This window comes from Syngnathus typhle, linkage group LG5 (genome assembly GCF_033458585.1).
Source record: "Syngnathus typhle isolate RoL2023-S1 ecotype Sweden linkage group LG5, RoL_Styp_1.0, whole genome shotgun sequence".
NCBI lineage: Eukaryota > Metazoa > Chordata > Actinopteri > Syngnathiformes > Syngnathidae > Syngnathus > Syngnathus typhle.
The window spans coordinates 3,299,468-3,325,734 of record NC_083742.1 but is presented as its reverse complement, the minus strand read 5'-3'; the positions used below and the strand labels follow the sequence as shown (position 1 = coordinate 3,325,734).

General features: G+C 46.3%; 1 protein-coding gene across 6 annotated transcripts in view; it reads left to right on the top strand.

Moving 5' to 3' along the window:
- Positions 1-26,267, top strand: part of dpp7 (dipeptidyl-peptidase 7) — a 97,904-nt gene that overhangs the window by 32,469 nt on the left and 39,168 nt on the right. For 3 of the 6 annotated variants that reach the window (XM_061277692.1, XM_061277693.1, XM_061277698.1), the window contains exons 7-9: positions 179-345; positions 14,486-14,546; positions 16,085-16,203. In XM_061277692.1, coding sequence (XP_061133676.1) covers positions 179-345; positions 14,486-14,546; positions 16,085-16,203 — 347 coding nt within the window. Of the gene's footprint in view, positions 1-178; positions 346-14,485; positions 14,547-16,084; positions 16,204-21,806; positions 24,299-26,267 lie in introns of those variants that run through there. The other 3 variants (XM_061277697.1, XM_061277696.1, XM_061277694.1) reach the window with 3 other exon arrangements.

The window sequence follows — 26,267 nt, the reverse complement described above, 5'->3', positions numbered from 1 at the left end:
TTATATTATATTTGGTGTCACCGTCATAACAGCAATCTGAGGGAAACTGTGTGAAACAAAGTGTCCCGCGACAAAAATTAGTTTGACACCCCTGTGAAATAAAAACCAGATACATTTGAATTTGATGTTTTTAGACTTTAAATGTAAAAATGTGTAATTTGTATCAAATTTTTTTTAGAGTACAATAAAATTCAGTCCACATTCGCCCTGTGTAAGCGTCCATCATCTGCTCAGGACATCCACCAGCTAAATGGCTTTCTGAGGAACGCATTCACACTCATGGCCATGTTGGATTATCCTTACAGGACTCAGTTCATGGGCAAGATGCCTGCAAATCCTGTGAAGGTACTCATTGTTTTATACGGTGCTAGGGTACAGGATGAAATTTTTGGGGAATCCTGCAGTACTCCCATGATCCCAATCACGGGATTGGGACGGGACAGGATAAAAAATTGTCCTCGAGTAGACCGTGATTATCTAGTAGAAAAAAAGTAATTCCATGAGGTGAAAGCTGGTGACAAACAGTTCAATAAATAAGTCAAATTCAACTTTACTTTTCGTTTGTTTACAGTATTTTCCACACCATCAGGCGCACTTAGACGCCTTTATTTTCTCAAAAATTGAAGGGGCGCCTTTTAATAAGGTGCACCTTTTGTGTGGACCTAATTCCAAAATCTTTAAACGATGTAATATGTAGACCCGATGAACCAATCAGAGGACATTACATTTTCTGTAGATCGGGGCGGTAACCGTAACCAATCAGACTGTACATAACACGTAGCGTACGTCTCTCCACCGCTATTGATGAATACGATCGGTTTGTGCAAAGCAAACAGCATTTGGACCCTTTAAAATGGCATTGACAAAGAGACATGCTTACGAGGCACAATTCAAGCTTTTTGGAAAGCTGGGAACATTGCCGAAGAGCTGCGCGACAATGAGTTTGACTCCAAGGGACAAGAGGGAACTTGTCAGGTTTAATGGCGAACTTGCCCAACTGTTTTATTTCGGATACAGAAGATGAGGACTTTGATGGATTTGCGTATGTATTTCGATTAACAACTAGAAAATGCAATTTCTGGAGAAATTGCGTGCGAAGGCGAAGACCATGAATGGAAATTTTAAAAAAACATGCGCCAATTTTTTTTTAAATTTCTAAAAAACGAAAACTACAGGTTCAAGAGGTTCAATTTGGAGTTCAGAAGTTGAAACGGGTAAAATCGGACAACAACTGTAAAAGTTAAAGCAAATCTTATATTTAGGTCACTAGGGGTGTAACGATACATCGATACACATCGATTAATCGATATAATGCTCTACGATTTATTGGCATCGATGCTAAACGTAAACATCGATTTATATCGCCGTGTTTGACATCGGACATTAGACGCGACTTTATTTTGAAATCCAGTTCATTGTTGCTTGCTTCCTCTTTCCGGGAGCAGGGAGCAGTGCGCGGCGTTGTGTTGTGAGCAGAGCAGGCACGTGAAAGGCATAGTACGCGGCTCCTGGGCTGATGCTATGGCTAGTGTCCAAAAAGGCGAAGAAATTTGCTCCCCTTTAGGCTTCAAGTCATTCGTTTGGAAGCACTTTGGATTCCAAAGAAAAGATGGCTCAACGGACAAGACACGTGCAGTTTGTAAATCCTGCCATGCGGTGATCAAATATTCAGGGAGCACAAATCTCGCCGCATATTTAAAGAAAAAACACGACATCAAAGTTCAGTGTTAAAATAAGCACTTTGTATACTGCAATACTCTTGTAATTTCCTAAATAAAGAGTTTGCAGTACCTTGTTGATTTTGTGTAAGAATTGTTATAAATCAGGATATTGTTCTATATTTTTTATTTTTAAAAAAAATCGATCGTAGAGCACTATATCACGATATATCGTGAATGAATCGCAGCAGGCTTTAAGATATCGGCAAATGTCGTATCGTAGTTCTTTGTATCGATATTATATCGTATCGTGACAAAACCCGCGATTTACACCCCTATACGTAGGTCACATATGGTTTCATTTAAGGCAGCGGTCTCCAACCTTTTTTGTGCCACGGACCGGTTACATGTCAGAAATATTTTCGCGGACCGGCATTTATATAAATAAGTCAAAGTCAAAGTCTGCTTTATTGTCAGTCTCTTCACATGTCAAGACACACAAAGAAACCGAAATTACGTTTCCTCTATCCCACGGTGACGAGACATAGTACAAGTAAACAACACAATATAAACCCAAGAAGGCACAAATAATAAGAGTGATGAATAGATAGAGTGAGCGGGGTGACTCGCATCACTCACAATCGTGGTCGCCTTGCGGGTGAGATGGGAGATGAATGTCTTTCAAGGAGGGGAGTGAAGCACCAATAATCTTACCAGGCGTGTTCACTATGCGCTGCAGGGCCTTCAAGTTGTAGTCAGTGCAGCTGCCACCCCAAACAGCAATACAGCTGGAGAGGACGCTCTCAATGGTGCCACGGTAAAATGTAGTCATGACGGCCGGAGGAGTGCTCGCTCGCCTGAGTTTCCGCAGGCGGCGCTGGGCCTTCTTCGCCAGTGATGCGGTGTTGGTGGACCAGGAGAGATCCTCACTGATGTGCACCCCCAGAAACCTGGCGCTGCTCACTCTCTCAATGGCCAGCGGCAGGTGTTGGGTGTGACCCTTCCGGAAGTCAACAACAATCTCCTTGGTCTTGTCGACGTTCAGGAGGAGGTTGTTGTCCCTGCACCACGTGGTCTCGTTCCCTTGGTGATGAGACCCACCAGAGTTGTGTCGTCAGAAAACTTCACTATGCGGTTGTCGCTGTAGGTTGCAGTGCAGTCATGCGTCAGGAGGGTGAAGAGCAGCGGACTGAGCACGCAGCTCTGGGGGGCCCCTGTGCTCAGCGTGATGCCGGCGGAGATTTTGTCGCCAACACGTACCACCTGTGGCCTCTGACAGAGGAAGTCCAGTAGCCAGTTGCAGAGGTAGGTACTGAGGCCCAGCTTGTCAAGTTTGCTGATGAGACGTTGTGGCACAATGGTGTTGAAGGCAGAACTGAAGTCCACAAACAGCAATGTCACATAAGAGTCCCTTCTCTCCAGGTGGGTGAGGGCCGAGTGGAGGGCAGAGCAGATGGCATCCTCAGAGGACCGTTTGGCTCGGTACGCAAACTGGAAGGGGTCAATGGTGGGAGGAGAACGGATCGGATGTGCTCCATGACAAGCCGCTCAAAGCACTTCATGATGATGGGCGTAAGTGCCACGGGGCGGTAGTCATTGAAGCAGGACGGAGCAGGTTTCTTTGGCACAGGTACGATGATGGCAGCTTTGAAACACGACGGGACGATGGCCTGCTGCAGGGAAGTGTTAAAGATGTCCGTGAAGACACCCGTCAGCTCACCAGCGCAGTCCTTCAGCGCTCGACCCGGGATGTTGTCAGGGCCCGCCACCTTACGGATGTTGATTGCGGCAAGCGCCCTCCTCACGCTGTCGGCGGAGAGGCACAGGGGCAGCTCGTGTGAAGGGGGAGTGGCCTTCAGCGGGCAAGTGGTGTTCTGAGCGTCTGAGCGAGCAAAGAAGCAGTTAAGGTCATTGAGCAGACGGACGTCGCCTTCACAGCTCTGCGGCGCGGGCTTGTAGTGATGGTCTGAATGCCCTGCCAAAGGTTTTGTGCGTCCCTGCTGTCCTTGAAGTGGGTGGTAATTTTGCAAGAGAATGCCCTCTTTGCCTCTTTGATGCAAACATCCAGTTTATTTGGGGTCACTTCCGGTTTGATTTGGGGCACTTCCGGTTCATTCTGGGTTCATTGGAGGCACTTTAGGGTCAATCCAAGATGGCCGCCACACTGGAAGTGGGGCTCAAGGGTTGAATTGTGTAAGCATAGTGGAAGTGGGGGTGAAAGCATAAGGTGAACAAAGTGAATAAAGTTGGAATGGGTTGAACCGGTTGAAAAATGTAGAAATTAGAGTAGAAAAATGAAATTTTTGAGAATTTGGTTGAATTTTAAATTTGGAAATTTTGGTAAGTGGGAAGTTGTGGAATAGGTAGGCAAAAGATGAAGAGTAGAAAGTTGGAATGGGTTGAATCGGTAGGGAACTGTAGAAATGAGAGTAGAAAAATGAAATTTTGAAGAATTTGGTTGAATTTCAAATTAGAAAATTTTGAATTTTTGGTAGGTGTGAAGTTGTGGAATAGGTAGGAAAAAGATGAATAGTTGAAAGTTGGAATGGGTTGAATCGGTTGAAAAATGTAGAAATTAGAGTAGAAAAATGAAATTTTGGAGAATTTGGTTGAATTTCAAATTTAAAAGATTTGAATCATTGGTAAGTGGGAAGTTGTGGAATAGGTAGGCAAAGATGAACAGATGAAAGTTGGAATGGGTTGAATTGGTTGAAAAATGTAGAAATTAGAGTAGAAAAACGAAATTTTGAAGAATTTGGTCGAATTTCAAATTTGAAAATTTGGAATTACCGTAATTTTCGGACTATAAGTCACGTTTTTTTTCATAGTTTGGGTGGGGGGGGCGATTTATACTCAGGAGCGACTTATATATATTTTTTCACAAATGTTTACTTGATCATTAACACATCACTTACTTACAAGTATAGTTGACCACTTCACATGTTATTTTTAGTATAGTTGATCACTTCACATGCTTTGATATCTTTATATTGAACATATTCACAACATGAAAAATAGAGAGAAAAAATCAAATAAAGTAATTAACACTTTAAAGCGCCAAATCCTCTGGACATGTCCTCTGTCACCAGGATGACATAAAGGGCGATAAAATTTGATCGATGGATTTAATGATTTGGAGTGACACAAATGGTTTGATAATATTGTTGTTTATGTGATAGTTATTTAAAATATAGTTTATATATCGTTGTATGGGCCTGTGGAATAATTTGAACTGCGGCGCGGCACACGGCATTGTTGACAAAGGACGATCGATGGATTTAATGAATTGGAGTGACACAGATGGTTTTATAAACGTGTTTTTTTTGTAATAGTTTTTTTTAAATAACTGAATATTACGTCAGGCCCGTTCTCAGCTCCTTGTTTGTGTTTGTCACGTTAGTAAGGAAGTAAGATGGCGGCGCGTGCCCACGCAGCGGCCTCTCTCTGTCCCGAACGGTGTTTTGTTTTGTCGTTTAATGTGGGTTTGTCCGACAGTTTTGTGTGTTCGTCTCGTCGTACTGGGTTTTGCTACAAGTACAGCGGGCTGGTTCTGCTCGACATCGGCGAAAGCAAGTTTTGTGGCGATCTGGACTTTGAAGCGGGGACATTAAAGGTGCTCGGTCTGCTCCGTCTTGAAGCGTCGGAAGCGGTGTGCGAGGAGGCTGAAGAGGGGCGAGAGCGGGGGCGTCCGGGCCAGTCTGGCGGCCAACCCGGCTCGTGCCTTCCATTCTTCTGGCGAACGTTCGATTGCTGGATATCAACATGCCTGCTGAGATCTACGAACCGGACAGTGCGTAACTGCTGTGCATCTGGAGCGGCTAGCGTGCTATTGGGCGGACCGGGCCATTGTACTAGGGGGAATGTCGCGAGGAGGTGGAATGTGCGTCTGCATCCGTGACGAATGGTGCCGGGACTCTGTGGTGGGATGCAAGCACTGCTCGCCTCTGGCGAAGTTTGTGATCTCCAGGCTGTTGGGGTCCTGAACTCTCCCCCGTTGTTTACTTGTATGTTACTCGTGTACTGCATCCATTCATTGGCCTTCGTGAGAGGACGCTGGCGTCTCGCTTGTTCGCCGCTTCTCCTTCCTTAGTTTTAGTTTCTATGCGACTTAGTATCTTTTTCTTTTGTTTTGTTTTGTTTTATACTAAGTGTGTATTAAGTGTGTAGCTTTCTACTTGTCAACTTTTACCCACTTCGTCACCTGGCATCAGCTTGGATTACTTTATGACAGATGATGTTTCACTCACCCGCTGCTCCACTGATTCTCCTGGCTACCATTGCCCAGCAACAACCTGCCGCTACGAGCTGTTTCCCGGACTTTTATCCCGGATCGCACCGCGGATAGCCCTCCTGACTACCCGCCGACTGTCTGGTTAGCTGGCGGCTTCAGGGCTAGCCGGCAACCAGCAACATCAGTACAGTTCCCCGCGACCAGTGGGCCGCGTAACTGGACGCCCCCGGCTTTCTGTGCCATTCTCTGCCACTGTGTGAGGTCCCCCCGGACAGCCCTCCAGCTGTCGGTGCGATTAGTCCTTGTTGACTGGGATCGCTGCCTCCACAGTTAGCTCCCTGCTAACTAGCCGCCGCTCCGCGGCTGGTGGCTAACAGCTAGCCACAGTTGGCTCCCTGCTGGCTAGCCGCTGCTCCGCAGCTGGTGGCTAACAGCTAGCCACAGTTAGCTCCCTGCTAACTCCCGCAAATCACGGACCGCTGTCCCTCCACCAACTCCTCTCTCCTCTCCTCTGTCATGCTGTGGATCGTCGCGCTGTGCCTGTCTCTCCATCTCTGGCCAACAAGTGTGCAGCCGTCGGCCAACGATCCACTGCCAGCATGCTACTCAAATACTCCGCTCTGCAACTCCTCAAACTCAACAACCACCATACCTCCAGACATCACAGCAACCATCAAAACACACGGACTGTTTCGCCGACCCAGATACATCCACAGAAGCTCCCGCAGAAAGTTTATTTACTCCCGGACTGAACAACACTGCATCCCATCACTCTGGTCACGCAACCGATCCACCCCCAGTGACGTCACACGTCATCACAATAACAAACCACACGTGCGCTCTGCCTATCTACAACCGTTAACCAAAGCTCCCCCACCCATCCAACTTCACCCATCCCTCAAATTCGCTCTGCTCAATACCCGCTCACTCAATAAAAAAGGACCAATACTCAGTGAATTCATAACTGACAACAACATAGACTTTTTCAGCATAACCGAAACCTGGCAAAAACCACTGGAATACATTCACCTCAACAGAGCTACACCCCCAGGATACACCTACATGGATAAACCACGTGACGGTCGTGGTGGCGGTATAGCCACAATATACCGCCAACACTTGAAACCCACTGCTGTAACCATCACCACCCCCTCCTCCTTTGAGCACCAGTCATTCAAGCTGCCTGGCCCCAAACCCCTGGTCACTGCAATCATCTACCGCCCCCCCAAACCCAACCCTGCATTCCTTTCCGATCTCTCTGAATTTCTCACCCAACTCTGTGCCATTTCACCTTCAGTCATCCTACTGGGAGATTTCAACATTCATGTCGATTCCACCACCTGCAAAACTGCCACTGAATTTCTGGACATTCTCAACTCATTTAATATCACTCAACACGTTGACTTCCCCACCCACAAAAAAGGACACACCCTGGACTTAATTTGCACCACTGGACTCTCCATCAGCAACCTCACCAGCTTCAACCTCACAGACATCCTCTCAGACCACCTGGCCCTCACCCTGGACATAGACATCCCCACCCCCCTTATCAAGCAGCAACGCTCCATATCATACCGGAACATGAAATCAATCCACCCCCCCTCTCTTTCCGCCCTACTGACTAACACCACCTCCGATCACACCCTCACTTTGAACGCCTCCCCCACTGAACTGGTTAACAGCTACAACAGCGCACTCTCCTCCTGTCTCAATCAACTCGCCCCCATAAAAACCAAAACTGTCTCCTACACCCACACCGCCCCCTGGTACACTGACCACCTCCGTCACCTTAAAGCCAAGGGCCGGCAGCTTGAACGGCTCTCAAAGAAAACCGGTCTCACTGTTCACCTGGACATCTACACACTACACCAACAGGAATACAGAGATGCCCTCAACAATGCACGCACTTCCCACTACTCCTCCGTCATACAATCTGGTAGCAATAACCCCAAGATACTCTTCTCTACCGTAACCCAACTCCTCAAACCCATGGACACCACCACCACCTCATTCACCACCAGCAAATGTGAAGAATTTTTATCATTTTTTCAATCAAAAATCAACGCCATCCACACTGAACTGGCCGCCTCCTCTCCCACCTCCTCCCCTACCCCCGATCATGCCCCCCCCCCTTTACTCTCCAACCACCCACTCAACTTCTTCTCCGAAATCACCACAGCTGACCTATCGTCCATAACTTCTGGTATGAAAGCCTCCACCTGCATCCTCGACCCAATCCCATCCACCTTAGTCATAGCCTGCCTCCCCTCACTCTCACCTCTCATCACCACTATAATTAACTCCTCCCTATCTACTGGCTCTGTCCCTCCTGCCCTCAAGCTGGCTGCCATCACCCCCATTCTCAAGAAACCCGGTCTCGACCCCAACTCCCCCAACAACTACAGGCCCATCTCCAACCTCCCCTTCCTCTCTAAAATTCTCGAACGTGCAGTTGCCTCCCAAATTAAATCCCACCTTCACCACAACAACCTATACGAAACGTTCCAATCCGGCTTCCGCTCACTCCACAGCACAGAAACTGCCCTCCTCAAGGTCACCAACGACATCCTCCTCTCCGCCGACTCTGGTTCCCTCTCCATCCTCATCCTCCTCGACCTCAGTGCTGCCTTCGACACCATCAACCACTCCATCCTCCTATCACGCCTCCACTCCTCCCTTGGTTTATCCGGCACTGCCCTCTCCTGGATGAAATCCTACCTCTCTGACCGTCAGCAATTCATTTCAATCAACAACTGCACCTCCTCCACTGCCCCAGTCACCCACGGTGTCCCCCAGGGCTCAGTACTTGGCCCCTTACTCTTCACCATCTACCTCCGACCCCTCGGTCAGATCCTCCGCCACCACGGCCTTCAATTTCACTGCTATGCCGACGACACACAACTATACCTTTCCACCACGACCATCACCACAGCCACCCACTCCACCCTCACCACCTGCCTCACAGACATAAAAACCTGGATGCAAAATAACTTTCTAAAACTCAACTGCAAAAAATCTGAAATAATCATCATTGGCCCCGACTCCCTCACTCGCTCCACTCAGGACTTTTCACTAAACATCGACGGCTCCCTTGTCACTACCTCCACCCACATCCGCAATCTAGGTGTAATTTTCGACCCTACCCTCTCATTCCTCCCCCACGTAAACCACATCACCAAAACTGCATTCTTCCACCTCAGAAACATTGCCCGTCTCCGGCCCTCCCTCGCATCCTCTGCTGCTGAAACCCTCATCCACGCCTTCATCTCATCCCGACTAGACTACTGCAACAGCATCCTCTACGGCATCACCTCCAAAACCCTCAACAAACTGCAATATGTCCAGAACTCCGCTGCCCGCCTGCTCACCAGAACCCGCTCCAGAGAGCACATCACACCTGTCCTTCATGACCTCCACTGGCTGCCTGTCAAATATAGAATCACCTTTAAAATACTCCTCACCACCTACAAGGCACTCCATAACCTGGCTCCACCCTACCTCTCTGACCTCCTCCAGCCACACGTCCCATCCCGTTCCCTCAGGTCGAGTGATGCCGGCCTCCTGGAGGTCCCCAAGACCAGGCGCCGAACCTGGGGCGACAGGGCCTTCTCCGTGGCTGCCCCCTCTCTCTGGAACGCTCTCCCCAGGCACATCAGAGATGCCCCCTCCCTCCCTACCTTCAAAACCACCCTAAAAACCCACCTCTTCACATTAGCCTTTCCTAACTGACCCTGCCCTTGGTGTTTCTTTGTTCTTCTTATTTTCTTTTTTTCTTTCTTTTCTTAGTTTTCTTTCCCAATAAAGTTGTTCTTTATCCTCCCCCAGCCCCCCCCCCCCCCACACACACACACACATGTAAAGCGACTTTGGGTATCTAGAAAAGCGCTATATAAATCCCAGTTATTATTATTATTATTATTACTCTCTCGTCACCGTGGGATGGAGGAAACGTAATTTCGATTTGTTTGTGTGTCTTTTGCATGAAGGAATTGACAATAAAGCTGACTCTGACTCTGATACCGTATCGTTTAGCCTGTTGTTGCTCGTTCATGTCTGTTCTTGGTGTTGGATTTTGTCGAATAAATTGCCCCCCAAAATGCGACTTATACTCCGGAGCGACTTATGTATGTTTTTTTTCACATTTTTTGGGCATTTTATGGCTGGTGCGACTTATACTCCGGAGCGACTTATAGTCCGAAAATTACAGTAAATGATGAAAATTATGAGAAATTGAATGAATGGGAAAAACAATAAGCGGGTAAAATAAAAAGGGAAATAAATAATGATAAATGATGAGAAATAAAATGAATGGGAAAAATGATAAGTGGGAAAAATAAAAAGGGAAAGATGATGATAAAGGTAAAAGGGAAAAATGAGAAACGGGAAAAATAAAAAGGGAAATAAATGATGATAAAGTTAAATAGGAAAGATGATAAACGGGGAAAAATAAAAAGGGAAATAAATGATGAAGGCAAATGGGAAAAATGATAAAGGGGAAAAATTAAAAAATACTGATGCATTTGCTGAATGTGGGGATCGAACACACAACGCTGAGGCCAAGAGTCTGATGCTCTACCAACTGAGCTAATCAGGTTCCTTCTGTTCGAATGGTGGAATTTGCTCAATGTGATGAATATTCATGTTAAATTTGCCATTAAGAATGAATGCGTAATTTTATACAACAAATGTACTAATTATGCAAAAACGGTAAATGTTTAGAACGAAAAAAACTGCAGCAAGTGTCACGTGAATTTGTGTAATGACAAGACACGGAGAATCAAACCCGCTACGGGGAAACGGCTCGTGTTAAGAGTCTGATGCTCGACCAACTGAGCAATTCAGGTTCCTTCTGTTCAAATGGTTGAGTTTGCTTAATGTGATGAATGTTCATGTTGAATGTGCCATTAAGAATGAATGCGGAATTGTATGCCACAAATTAACAAATTATGAAAAAACGGTAAATGTTTAGAACGAAAAAAACGATAGCAAGCGTCGTGTGAATTTATGTAATGACAAGACGCCCAATGTGAAAATTGACCACAGTACAGGAAAATGGCTCGTATTGAATGTGCCATTAAGAATGAATGGGGAATTTTAGCCCCAAATTTGCTAATTACGCAAAAAAGTGGGAGAAATAAGTTGTTTAATAATAATAATAATGAAAAAATAATAATAATAAAGTAGAATAACTGTGTGAAGGCCTTCGCCTACTGTATGTTGTAGTAATTTGATATATAGTTTACGTATATATAGTTAACATAGCGAGAACATGTTATAGAGATGTATAGAGATGTACCTGTTGAATAGGGGACATATAAAGGAGACGGAGAGACAGGAAGTCGGAAGTACGTATATGAACGAAGGGTGTATGCAGAGAGATCAATGACAATAAAGGTACTGTAGACCGACAAATCGTCTCCCGTCTGGATATATCTGCTGACTGCCTGAACACGGCATGTTAGTTATATAGGCCTGTGGAATAATTGGAACCGCAACTGACGATGAGTACTTCCAGAGTCAGCCGCGGCATTGTTTATAAGTGAATGAGGATGAAGATTTCGATGGATTTAATGATTTGGAGTGACATGAATGGTTTGATGAACTTATTTATGTCATAGTTATTTGAATAACTGTTAATATGTTACGTCAGGCGTTCTCAGTTCCTCGATTATTCTTATGTAACATTAGCATCCCGTATTGTTTAGCCCAGGGGTGGGCAAACTTTTTGACTCGCGGGCCGAACTGGGTTCTAAATTTGGACCGGAGGGCCGAACCAGGACCAGATGGACGTAGTGTTTGTGTGAAGTAATATAAGCGACCTGTAAAGGTCATTGCATAAAATATTTTGGCCTTTAGTAGGTAGTAAAGCATGGATATTCCAATCAAGTTTTTTGAAAACAAATGCATTTATTAACAGCATTAAAATAATAATAATAATTCACTAAAAAACTGCTATCAGTGATTCTCATAAAATACGAGACTGTTATTATGACTTCAGTGCCTGCAGGTCAGATTAATAAAAGATCTTATGAGATCACATCAAACGGCAAACATTCTGACCAAATATATCATCTTGAAGAATCGGTGAACGCATACATCCAAATAAAGTAATCAAAACGGCAACACGGTGAGGGGTATCTGAAAATCAGAGCAGAGTTTTAACTCACAAACACCTGGTAACAGAGGTGAGGAAACGAGAAACACTTCCTTAAAGTAAGCCTTAAGAACTTTACAGGTTAAGATTAGTCGCAAACAGGTGGTGCATCAATGTCCTTGAGCATCCTGCATTGTTTGAAAATGAGAATGGTCCCTAGTTTCAATCCCTGCTATGTGTACAAATCATATTCAAAATGCCTCCCGTTCATTTTCAGTGGGAACAGTGTTGTTGGTCTCCCTTTTTTGCTAGTGCGTCATAGTCTGGAGTAAAATTTGTTGTGGCAATTCTTAGGCGAGATCCGAGGTGTTGGTCCGTTTACCTCGATCTGTGACGGGTTGATGTTGACGTTCATGTGGCTGAAGGTCACGTCGCGTACGTCGAGACGAATTGGCCACTCTTTTTTTAAACACTCGGCGCTGTGTCCACCTTGCTTTTCCTTGGGCGACTCATTTTAATAGAAGGATTCCAAGGGAAGGTTTGTGGGTGGCTTTAGCGTAAAACTGTATCCGAAAGCTCAGCGCGCGAATTACAAGAATGCTGTCGTCACAGCCCACGCTCTAAATTCGGGACTGATACAAATAGAGCGCGAGTGCGGCATGTCCGTACTACTGAGTACGTACACGCACTTGTGAGTGTGCACCGAGCTTTCTGACACGGCTTCCGGTAGTAAATGCGCAGGCGAGCGCTTCCCCATCTACTGGGGAAACGCAGTCATTGCAGGCAAAATGACCAAAAAAAAGTTTAATAATACAATTTGATCAGGGTTGGCGGGCCGAATTAAACGGTCCCATGGGCCGGATGTGGCCCGCGGGCCGTAGTTTGCCCACCCCTGGTTTAGCCTGTAGTTGCCTATTCGTGTCTGTTCTTGGTGTTGTATTTTGTTAAATAAAGTGCCCCCAAAAATGCGACTTGTAGTCCGGCGCGACTGTCGGATTTTCTCCCAAGTTTGGGCATGAAACGATGTGCTCTCTCGCTTCTCCTTCCTCAACTGCGCAACTCACTCCCCTCGCGCACGTCAAACGAGGCCCGGACACTTTCTGGTTTACATCACATCCGCCAAAATAAAGCATCACTCCTGCTAAAATAAAGCATCGTTTACAAAATAAGAGTGTGAACAGTCAACAAATTACGTACGACTCGCGTGAAAGGCAGAATATACATTTGATATACCGTTTTTTTCCGTGTATAATGCGCAAAATTTAACGCATTTATTGTCCTAAAATCTGGGGTGCGCATTATACATGGGTACAATTTTAAATTTTTTTTTTTTTTTAAGAAAATCATGGTACAACAAAACCAACAACAGGACTGACCGACAAAGTCGTGGAACAAAAAGACAGGGTGACATTACCAAAGACAGGAACAGAAACCAAACAGACATCATGACAGTAACACATGCAATGATCCGACGGTGAGCGAGGGGCAGACAGGACTTAAATACAAAACACGTTACATTGATTGAGGTGACACAGGAAGGTAGGGGCGACGCGAACATCTCCGCGATGGAGATTAAAAAACAAACAATATTTGACAATAACACACCATCAAGGATTTCACCATCGCATCAAACAATGTGTCGTCAATTATGAATTTTACTGACTAAGTGTGTTGGGCAGGATGGCTGAATGCGATGCGCCATTGACAACAAACAAGAAGAAAGGTGATTTCAAGTTTTATTTCGAGGGAAATTTGTCATGTCTCGTCCCCAGTTTTGCTATGTGTCTAGGTTGCCATAGTTTCTGTTTGCGTTAATTAGCAGTTTCAATCAGCAAATAACAAAATGCGTATTACAGGTAATATTTTATTTCACAACACTTTGCCTTGTTCCTTTCATATTCCTATCATACGGAGGCCGCCATTACAGATGTGCTTTCTTCTCTGCTGTTCACTTCAAACACGCTCCATACGAACGCAATGCTCTCGTATCAGACGCTTGCTCGATCACCTGCTCGTTTGCTGTCACAATGTACCCTACACAAATCCGAAACATTTGTTGCGGCTCCGAGTCACGACGAGGGGCAAGTTTTAGTTTCCAAGGGTGTTTTTATTCCTCTTCAACGTCTCTCCCATACAGAGCCGCCTTTTTTACATGTCCACACGCCTTTTTCACATGTCTGCACTGATCGCGCTGGTGCCTTTATGGGCAGTCGGAAAAATCAACGCCAACAAAAAAAATACATCCAGCCTAGTTAAGACCATACCAAAGACTATAAAAATGGGACCGATTGCCTCCCTGCGTGTGTGACGATCATTGGGACTTAAAATAAATAAATAAATAAATAAAAATTTTAAAAAAAAGAATTGGGTGCGTATTATACATGGGTACAGGTTTTTTCCAGCATCAACATGCCATTTTTAGGGTGCGTATTATACTAGGGGCGCATTATACACGGAAAAAAACGGTACTATGATATTGTGTACATTTTCATTTTTTGTCAGGTGGGTTGTGAAACCATGCTTCGTGGATCTGATCTGCTTACCAGTCTGAGGGATACTGCAGGTATGGTAATGCATTGTCTGATTACAATTATACCGTGGAACTTCAATTTAATTGACCCATAACTGACAGACTTTAGCTCTAAAAGATAGAAAATGTGCCAAGTTCACTGAAAATTAGTTTTGAACATTAGCTATCAAAGTCTGTCAGTTCCAGGACTGGTTGCAATGATTGCAGCACGAAAAACTGTTGCCCTGGCGGAATTGACAGAGACAGGCCCATGTATTTTTGTAATGCTGTTGTCACAGATATACAGTATCCTAGAGCAAAATCACATAATATGCCTACGTAACAACCATATTGGTTGGTGTTTCAACCACTCTAAACTGAGGCTGGTTGGGTACACTTGTACAGCACGGCTGTGATAAACAAGATAGTGGAAAAAAAGCTGTCCTATACAAAAAGGCTTGACAGTAATTTCCATCCATTTTCCATACTGCTTGTCCCCATGGGGGTCGTGTGCGTGCTGGAGCCTACCCTACCAGTCTTTGGGCAGTAGGCAGGGGGCACCCTGAACCTGTAGCCAGTCAATCGCAGGGCACACAGAGACGAACAACCATCCACACTTCATAATCACACCTACGGGCAATTTTGAGTGCTCAATCAGCTTACCATGCCTACCATTTCTTTGGGATGTTGGAGGAAACCGGAGCGTCTGGACAAAGCCCACACAGGCTTCGGAAGAACATGCAAACTCCACACAATGACGGGCGGAGGTGGAATTGAACCCTCACCCTCTGAACTGTGAGGCAGACGTGCCAACCAGTGCACCATTGTGCCGCCTTGACAGTAATTTGTTGACTCAAAATATGTAGCACCGCATTTACTCACCTGCGTATCCGATGTACTTTCAAACTCTAAATATGTGGTACGTTTCATGTTCACAGTAAAAAAAACAGACCAGTTTGTTAATCTCTAGTAAGAGTAGAGGGTGGAGATAGTTGTTGATATAAAGTATAATACAGTGGTAGTACAATACGGGAGTACAAGCCGAAACATGTCAGGTAAATGCAACCTAAAATATTTCATCCATCCATCCATTTTCTGAACCGCTTAGTCCCCACGGGGGTCGCGGGAGTGCTGGAGCCCATCCCAGCCATCATCGGGCAGTAGGCGGGGGACACCCTGAACCGGTTGCCGGTCGATCGCAGGGCACACAGAGACAAACAACCATTCGCACTCGCACTCACACCTAGGGACAATTTGGAGTCTTCAATCGGCCTACCAAGCATGTTTTTGGAATTTGGGAGGAAACCGGAGTGCCCGGAGAAAACCCACGCGGGCCCGGGGAGAACATGCAAACTCCACACAGGGAGGGCCGGAGGTGGAATAGAACCCGCACCCTCCTGACTGTGAGGCGGACGTGCTACCCAGCGCTCCACCGAGCCGCCCCCTAAAATATTTTGTTTGAGATAAAAGAACCAGTGAAGTGATTAACAAGTAAAAAAATGAACTTAGTACAAAAAAAAGTGGTAGTACAATGTATTGCATGTCCCGGATATTACTGCTTAAACTGAGTTTCTGTATGTTTCACCCTACAGCAATTCTGTACAACTCAACTGGCTTGCTGACCTGTTATGATGTGTACAGTTTGTATGTGGAGTGTGCTGATCCCACTGGGTGTGGGATTGGCTTTGACAGCATGGCCTGGGACTATCAGGTATTATAATAATTTCATCCACAATATTTTGATTTGGATTGCAGAGACCCAATTTTCTATCGATCGATTTTCTGTGATGGATCTCAACTTTCATATAAACAAAATACAACATGACTAACATTAAATAACTCACCCCAGTAGGTTTAAGTGTTATAAACAAAACTGTTTTCAATTTCTTATTAACTTATTACAGGATTTGTAGTTACCGTAATTTTTGGACTATAAGTCACATTTTTTTTCATAGTTTGGGTGGGGGGGCGACTTATACTCAGGAGCGACTTATATATGGGTTTTTTTTCCAAAAATTTTCCCCAAAAAATAAGTGGAACCGCAATGTAGCTAGGGATTACTGTAATTTGAATTTCAAGTGACGACAGCAGCGCAACGTCGCGTCAGCAGCAGCTCGTCGAGTCAATCTTTGTCCTTTATGTAAACAACCGCCGCGCTGCTGACGCAGCGTCGCAACAACACGTGAGCAACAACAGGCTAAATGATAGGTATGCTAACGTGACATAAACACAAACTAAGAGCTGAGAACGGCCCTGACGTAAAATTCAGAGTTATTCAAAAAACTATTAGATAAATAACACGTTAATAAAACCATCTGCGTCACTCCAATTCATTAAATCCATCAATCGTCCTTTGTCAACAATGCGTGCGCGCCGCTGACGGCTCTTGCACTTCAAAATATTCCACAAGCCCATATAATGATATATAAATTATATATCAAATAACTATTATATAAGCAATAATGTTATCAAACCATCTGTGCACTCTAAATCATTAAATCCATCGATCAAATTCCTCGTACTTTGTCAACATCGCCGCGCGTGCGCCCTGACGTCAGCCTCGCCGTTATTCCACAGATCTACTATATTGTAGCGTTAACAAAGTTCAAGGAAAGACGTGGGTTTGGTAAACGGCTCTTTATTTAACAAAACAAACTTACAGGCGTGTGGTGAAAGACAGCTCGGTAGAGTAGGACCGAGCGTGCGAAAAAGCATTGTCCGAGCCTCATCCACCGCTCCTGGACGAGTCGATCTTTGTCCTTTATGTAAACAACCGCCGAGCTGCTGACGCGACGTTGCGTCGCGCTGGTCGACCGCGACGTCACGTCGCGCTGCTGACGGCAGCATGCCTATTTCCGGTGACTCACCCAAGATGGTGGACAGGTCTGCACGTCGTCAACCAGCTAAAGCGATCATCTAGTGTTTCTATGTATCTCTATGAAGCCAAATCCCAAAGTAGTAGTAGAAGAAGAAGGCGAGGCTGACGTCAGGGCGCACGCGCGGCGATGTTGACAAAGGACGAGGAATTTGATCGATGGATTTAATGATTTAGAGTGCACAGATGGTTTGATAACATTATTGCTTATATAATAGTTACTTGATATGTAATTTATATATCGTTATATGGGCCTGTGGAATATTTTGAAGTGCAAGAGCAGTCAGCGGCGCGCGCGCGCATTGTTGACAAAGGACGATTGATGGATTTAATGGATTGGAGTGACGCAGATGGTTTTATTAACGTGTTATTTATGTAATAGTTTTTTGAATAACTCTGAATTTTACGTCAGGGCTGTTCTCAGCTCTTAGTTTGTGTTTATGTCACGTTAGCATAGCTATCCTTTAGCCTGTTGTTGCTCGTTCATGACTGTTCTCGGTGTTGGATTTTGTCGAATAAATTGCCCCCCAAAATGCGACTTATACTCCGGAGCGACTTATATATGTTTTTTTTTAGCCTTTTTGGGCATTTTATGGCTGGTGCGACTTATACTCCGGTGCGACTTTTAGTCCGAAAATTACGGTAATTAATCACATTTTAGTGTCATATCTAATAAAGGTCCCCAAATAAAGATTTTGAAATTTTGGACATTACAAAATTGTAGTGTATGACAAATCAGTTGAGTACACTAGGAGGGGAAGATTTGAACTCCACATATGTATTGGTGAAGTGTGCTTGGTAAATGAAATAGATAGCTCAATGGGCCGAGTTTGAAAGCATTGACTCGAGACAATTAATCGCATTAATTTTTACAACGCCTTAATTTGCAATGTTCTCTTACTGATCTTACTGATCTCTTTAAATTTATCTGGGAGAAGGAAGTACTACCTCAAGACTGAGGCAAGGGCCTGATTGTCAAACCCCCCAAGAAAGGAAACCTCCAAAATTGTGACAACTGGAGGGACATCACACTGCTATCAATACCATAAGGTCTTCTGCAGGATTTCACTCGACAAAATCGATTCCGCTATTGAACAGAAGCTACGGCAGGAACAAGCAGGGTTCAGGAGAGGAAGGGGCTGCATAGACCAGATCTTCGCTCTACATCTACATTATCGAGCAGTGTGTAGAATGGAACACTCCTCTGCACATCAACTTTTGCGTATCAAAATGTGTGAATTGTGTATCAAAAGAGCACACCGCGCATTAATGCCAAAACCACTCGGACATGCGTGTATTGTCGCTAAGGTGTCAAGCTACAGGATAAAAAATGAGCTGATGAAGTTGGCATGGCAGAAGCAGGGCTTCCAACTGGATTGGAAAATAATCAACTGGTGTTTTAAAGCGACACGGGGAATATGCCGAGGCGAAGAAAGTCCTAAAGGAAAATAACACCAGATTCCAAACCCCATTCCTGGCTAAGCTTAGAGTTTTCTCCGTCGTTGGACCGGTGCTGTACAACTTAACAGAGGAGGCTACGGGGGACACGCGAGAAGGGGGCTCTCAGCGCATGTCATCAAAAGTCTGGATTTCACGAAGCGATACTATGAAGGACACCGGAAAGCCGATAAACCAGGGGTGGCCAACCAGTCAGAGACTAAGAGCCACATTTTTTAATGTGTCATCGCAAAGAGCCACATCATACACATGAGCACACATGAACACCCCCTCACACACACACACGCACACACGCACACACACACACACACACACACACACACACATACACACACCCCTCTGCTCAGCCAAATTTATTGTGTGACATTATTATGTCACGCACCAACATGATAATGACAAATTGACTCCTAGAGTACTAAAACCACAGACCAAAGACCACATTTTCAACAATGAACATTGTGTGCATTGTCTCACACAGACAAACTCTCAGTTCAACAAATTCCACAAACAAAAACACAAGTTTTTTCACTTACTATGTGTGGCGGGACAGACCATTCGTTTTCAGGAGACAAGATTTCAATAATGTCACTGAGGCATTCTTTAACGAACTCCACTTCATTGTACGGCTTTTTAGCCCGTGCAATGTTCCAAGCCAGTTGAAACAATGCAAGTGTGACAGTCTCTGAGTGCTTCGTAATTTTTTTGAAAAACTGTACCTACTTTTCTGCCTGACTTTTCAAAGTGTCCAAACTTGTGCTTGCGAAATTCAGTCCCTTTTGCAAAGTCCTTATCGATATTGGCATGAAGTGAGCTGAAGTGGCGCTGACCATTTGAAGCTTTTAAATGCGCTAATGACGTCCGACATATCAGGTAGAATGGCTTGGCATAGCGTTCAACAAAAAACAACTTTAACCCTGTTATAAACGTCCTGTGTTCATCGTCATATATTCGTTTAGCTGTGCATTTTTTCCTCGCCATTTTGGCCGGGTTGACCACCCCTGGGTTAGCGTCTTGTCAGCTTTTCTGGACCTAATGGGCCCCCGTAGTCACAGTCGCCATTCATTAAAAAGTCAGCAAAACCAATCGCTCTGCCCTGTGTTCATCGTCATATCTTCGTTTAGCTGTGCATTTTTTCCTTGCCATTTTGAGAGCGAAATTGACACTCCTCAAATGGGTTTGTCCCTCCTCCTTTGCGGGATTTCACTTCACGCGCATGCACGTTTGACCAAAATACCATATTGAACTCAAGCAAAGCAAATACGCACGAAAAATAAACACAAATGTTGATATGAACGTAAAAGAACCGCATGAAACCAGCCAAAGAGCCGCATAAGGCTCGCGAGCCGCGGGTTGGCCACCGCTGCGATAAACTATTAGCATAAAAACTAAAGCAAGAGACGAACACTATTAATAACATAAAAGACCCAACTTAAAACATGATGCGTTATAAATTGAATGAAATACAACATTGGTTTGGAAATATTATCAGAAGTTATATCCCCATCCGCAAACATCAGAGGATTAATTAAAAGCACGATCGAAGAAAATTTACCGTATTTGCCGGACTATAAGGCGCACCTAAAAACCTAAAATTTTCTCAAAAGCCAACAGTGCGCCTTATAGTCCAGTGCACCTTATATATGGATCAATAGATGAATTTGTTGATCATACTAGTTGTACACAGTGCTCTACCAAAATGTTTCAGTACGTTTTAGTCCGACTAGTAAATTACAAGGTCTCATCGCTTCCCAGCATTAAGGCAACCATGGTCAGGAGGCATCACTGAATAGTTGTTGTACCCATGAGGCTATTTCATTTCGAAAGAGGATGCTCTGTTAATGTTTCGAGTAAATTTACGGATCGATATGGAAGGGAAACATAGGTAAGCAGTACCAATGTGTTAGATCAAACTTTAGTCAGTTCCGATCATTTTATAGGAGATCGTTTGAGGAACGCGATTGTTTACAATTTGATGAGGCTCATGGGAGTCTGCGAGCTGAGGCTTATGGGAGTTTGCAGGTGGCTAATGCTATATGACAGCTGCTATGCTCACGATGCTATCATGTCAAAATAGGCTGCTCTGTAAATGTTTGGAGTAAATTTAAGGATCGATATGGAAGGGAAACACAGGTAAGCAGTACCGATGTGTTACATCGAAGTTTAGTCAGTTCCGATCATTTTATAGGAGATTGTTTAAGAAACCCGATTGTTTACTCGTTGCTGAGGCTCATGGGAGTTTGCGGGTGGCCAATGCTATAATGATAGCTGCTTATACGCACGAGACTACTTCATGTCAAAATAGGCTGCTCTGTTAATGTTTCGAGTAAATTTACGGATCGATATAGAAGGGAAACCTAGGTAAGCAGTACCAATGCGTTAAATCGAACTTTAGTCAGTTCTGATCATTCTATAGGAGATGGTTTGAAAAACGCGATTGTTTACAGAGGGCTCATTGGTTATTGGCTAGTGGATGCATACCGCAACCCTAGTCAACCTCAGTTTGTTCCAGTATACGTAGCTTCTATTTTATGCGCCTTTTACTCCGGTGCGCCCTATATATGAAATAATTTCTCAAATGAAAAATTCAACGTAACGCGGTGCCTTCCTTGTGGAAAGAAGCAGTGATATAAGTGAAGGGAAGGACAGAGAGGAATGCGGCAACTATAGACAGGAATGAAAAGTACGGATTGTATTCTGGCTATAAATTGAACATCTTCAAGACACAATGCTTGAGCTTTAATCATACAGCATCAGCTACTTTGAAAACAATGTTCGAATTACGGTGGTCTGCAGATTAAACTATTTATTTAGGAATAAATATCCCCAAATATCTGACATCATTTCCACTCCACTACCATCCCTTGAGTGTGATAATGAAGGAATATTTAAGGAAATGGAGCCTGGTGCCTATCCTGAGCTTCTACTTACAGGTTAAATGTATAAAAATTATAACTTTACAGAGGTTTCTATATTTGTTTCAGTCACTTCCACTAAAGGTACCATCCATCCATCCATCCTCTTCTGCTTATCCGGGGTCGGGTCACAGGGGCAGCAGCTTCAAGAGGAACTCTCAGACTTCCCTCTCCCCAGCCACTTCATCCAGCTCATCCCGGGGGATCCCAAGGTGTTCCCAGGCCAGCTGAGACACATAGTCTCTCCAGCCCGTCCTGGGTCGTCCCCGGGGTCTCCTACCGGCTGGACATGCCCGGCCCACATCCCCAGGGAGGCGTCCCGGAGGCATCCTGATGAGATGCCCAAGCCACCTCATCTGGCTCCTCTCAACGTGGAGGAGCAGCGGCTGTACTCAGAGTCTCTCCCGGGTGACCGAGCTTCTCACCTTATCTCTAAGAAAGAGCACGGACACCCTGCAGAGGAAACTCGTTTCGGCCGCTTGTATCCTGGATCTCGTTGTTTCGGTCACGACCCATAGCTCGTGACCATAGGTGAGTGTAAGAGCATAGATCGACCGGTGTATCGAGAGCTTTGCCTTTTGGCTCAGCTCTCTCTTCACCACGACAGACCGGTACAGAGTCCGCATTACTGCCGAGGCTGCACCAATCCGCCTGTCGATTTCGCGCTCCAACCTGCTCTCGCTTGTAAACAAGACCCCAATACGTATACTTGAACTCCTCCACTTGGGGCAGGATCTCATCCCCAATCCGGAGAGGGCATTCCACCCTTTTCTGTCCGAGGACCATGCACTCGGATTTGAAGGTGCTGACCCTCATCCTGACCGCTTCACACTCGGGTGCGAACCGCTCCAGTGAAAGCTGGAAATCACAGCTTGAAGAGGCCAACAGCACCACATCGCCTGCAAAAAGCAGAGATGTGATGCTGAAGTCCCCAAACCGGACACCCTCAACGCCTTGGCTGCGCCTAGAAATTCTGTTCATAAAAATTATTAACATAATCGGTGACAAAGGGCAGCCCTGGCGGAGTCCAACCCTCATTGGGAACGAATCCGACTTACTGCCAGAAATGCGGACCAAACTCTGGCATCGGTGATACAGGGACCGAACCGCCCTTATCAGTTGGCTCGGCACCCCGTACTCCAGAAGCACCCTCCACACAACCTCTCAAGGGACACGGTCAAATGACTTCTCCAAGTCGACAAAACACATGTGGACTGGTTGGGCGAACTCCCATGCCCCCTCAAGGATCTAGATGTAGAACTGGTCCACTGTTCCACGGCCAGGACGAAAGCCACACTGCTCCTCCTGAATCCCAGGTTCGACCTCCCGACAGACCCTCCTCTCCAGCACCCCTGAATAGACCTTACCAGGGAGGCTGAGGAGTGTGATTCCCTTGTAATTTGGAACACACCCTCCGGTCCCCCTTCTTAAAGAGGGGAACCACCACCTCAGTTTGCCAATCCAGAAGCACCGTCCCCGATGTCCACGCAATGTTGTAGAGGCGTGTCAGCCATGCCAGCCCCACAACATTCAGAGCCTGTAAGAACTCCGGGCCTTGTCATCGAGGAGTTTTTTTAACTACCTCAGTGACTTCGACCCCAGTGATTGGAGAGTCCGCCTCAGAGTCTCCTGGCCCTGCTTCCACAATGGAAGGCGTGCAGGTGGAATTGAGGAGGTCTTTGAAGATTCTCCCCACCGCCTCACGACGTCCCCAGTCGAGGTCAGCAGCACGCCATCTCCACTGTAATCAGTGTTGACGGTGCACTGCTTTCCCCTCCTGAGACACCGCACCAAAGTTTCCATGAAGCCATCCGGAAGTCATTCTCAATGGCCTCTCCAAACTCCTCCCACGCCCGGGTTTTTGCGTCAGCAACCGCCGAAGCCGCGTTCCGCTTGGCCATCCGGTACCTGTCAGCTGCCTCCGGAGTCCCGCAGGCCAAAACGGCTCGATAGGACTCCTTCTTCAGCTTGACGGCATCCCTTACCGCCGGTGTTCACCAGCGGGTTCGGGGATTGCCGCCACGACAGGCACCAACGACCTTACGGCGACAGCTCCGGTCGGCTGCCGCAAGAATGGAGGCGCGGAACATGGTCCTCTCGGACTCAATGCCCCCCACCTCCCCCGGGACGTGGGAAAAGCTCTGCCGGAGGTGGGATTTGAAGCTCTTCCTGACAGGGGATTCTGCCAGACGTTCCCAGCAGACCCTCACAGAGCGTTTGGGTCTGCCAGGTCGGACCAGCATCTTCCCCCACCATCGGAGCCAACCCACCACCAGGTGGTGATCAGTCGAAAGCTCCGCCCCTCTCTTCACCCGAGTGTCCAAAACATGCGGCCGCAAATCCGATGACACGACTACAAAGTTGATCATCGAACTGCGGCCTAGGGTGCCAATTGCACACATGGACACCCTTATGCTTGAACATGGTGTTCATTATAGAAAATCCGTGTCAAGCACAGAAGTCCAATAATAGAACACCGCTCGGGTTCAGATCAGGGGGGCCGTTCCTCCCAATCACGCCCTTCCAGGTCTCACTGTCATTGCCCACGTGAGCATTGAAGTCACCCAGTGGAATGATGGAGTCCCCAGAAGGAGCGCTCTCCAGCACTTCATCAAGGGACTTCAAAAAGGGTGGTTACTCTGAGCTGTCGTTTGGTGCATAGACACAAACAACAGTCAGGACCCGTCCCCCCCACCCGCAGGCGGAGGGAGGCTACCCTCTCGTTCACCGGGGTGAACCCCAATGTGCAGGCGCCCAGCCGAGGGGCAATAAGTATACCCATACCTGCTCGACGCCTCTCACCGTTTGCAACTTCAGAGTGGAAGAGAGTCCAGCCCCTCTCAAGAGGGCTTGTACCAGAGCCCAAATTATGTGTGGAGGCAAGTCCGACTATGTTTAGTCAGAACTTTTCTGCCTCACACACTAGCTCGAGGTCCTTTCCAGCCAGAGAGGTGACATTCCATGTCCCAAGAGCCAGCTTCTGCAGCCGGGGATCAGACCGCCAAGGTCCCCGCCATTGGCCGCCGCCCAGCTCACTTTGCACCCGACCCCTTTAGTGAGCCCATGGGAAAGGGGACCTACGTTTTCTTTTCTGAGTGTGCCCGGCCGGGCCCCAAGGGCGAAGGCCCGGCCACCAGGCGCTCGCCATCGAGCCCCACCTCCAGGCCTGGCTCCAGAGGGGGGCCCCGGTGATCCGCGTCCGGGCGAGGGAAAACTAACTGTTACTCGTCATAAGGGGTCTTCTGAGCCGTGCTTTGTCTTGCCCCTCACCTAGGACCCTTTTGCCTTGGGTGAACCTACCAGGGGCATGAAGCCCTAGACAACATGGCTCCTAGGATCATACCTATTTGCAAACCCCTCCACTCACTAAAGGTACCAGAACAGCAATTCCATTGTTGGGACAAATAGTTCTCAAGGTTCATTTGGCAGGGCCGGAGGCCAAGGATTAGATACCGGACTCTACAACTGATGAAAGCCATTGGAAGGCTAGGACTACCACATTTAGAGGATTATTATCTGGCTGCTCAAATGAGACCGTGTCAAACGCGCACTTTTTATCGAAGTGCCTCCGTCTCCCCAGTAACGGGTTCAATAAGCCGGGGCGAAGGGACTCGTCCGTAGCTGACCACCCGAGTTAAATTAATTCTACTAGAATCAATCTAATTTCTATACGACGCCAACCCCTTTCAAGTCATCCGACGCGCGAGACGAGTAACTCAATTCGAGGCGAGTCGTCAAAATGACCGCGCCGTAATGATGGCTCCATTCGGCCACTCCCCCTTCACACGAGCTGCCCCTGTGCCTCTCCGCCGACAGCGTGAGGAGGGCGCTTGCCGCTATCAACATCCGTAAGGCGGCGGGCCCTGACAACATCCCGGGTCGAGCGCTGAAGGACTGCGCTGGTGAGCTGACGGATGTCTTCACAGACATCTTTAACACTTCCCTGCAGCAGGCCGTTGTCCCGTCATGTTTCAAGGCGACCACGATTGTGAGTGATGTGAGTCACCCCGCTCACTCTTTGTTCGAGCTTCTGCCCTCTGGGAAGAGGTACAGAAGCCTGCGCTCCCGCACCACCAGACTCTCAAACAGCTTCATACTCCAGGCTGTCAGGATCCTGAACTCGCTTCCCCGTTCTGCGTAGCGTCCTGTACTTTTACTGTCTGTATGCACACTGGCTTTTATTCGTTGTGTTATTTATTTATTTATTATTTATTGTTACTCTTATTATTTATTGTTTGTGCCTTCTTGTTTTTTATATTGCGTCGTTTACTTGTATGTCTATCGTGTAATATGTCTTGTCACCGTGGGATAGGGAAAACGTAATTTCGATCTCTTTGTGTGTCTCGGCATGTGAAGATGTTGACAATAAAGCAGACTTTGACTTTGACTTGTTTGATGCTGGTATTACGTTACGGATATTATTTAGATGCCTTTGTTAAGACCTCAAGGATTCGTTAATTTACTAGAGCGCCCTCGCCCTAGCTGAGCTCAAGATAACTACTTCGAACCAGATCTGACAATTCCTGATGT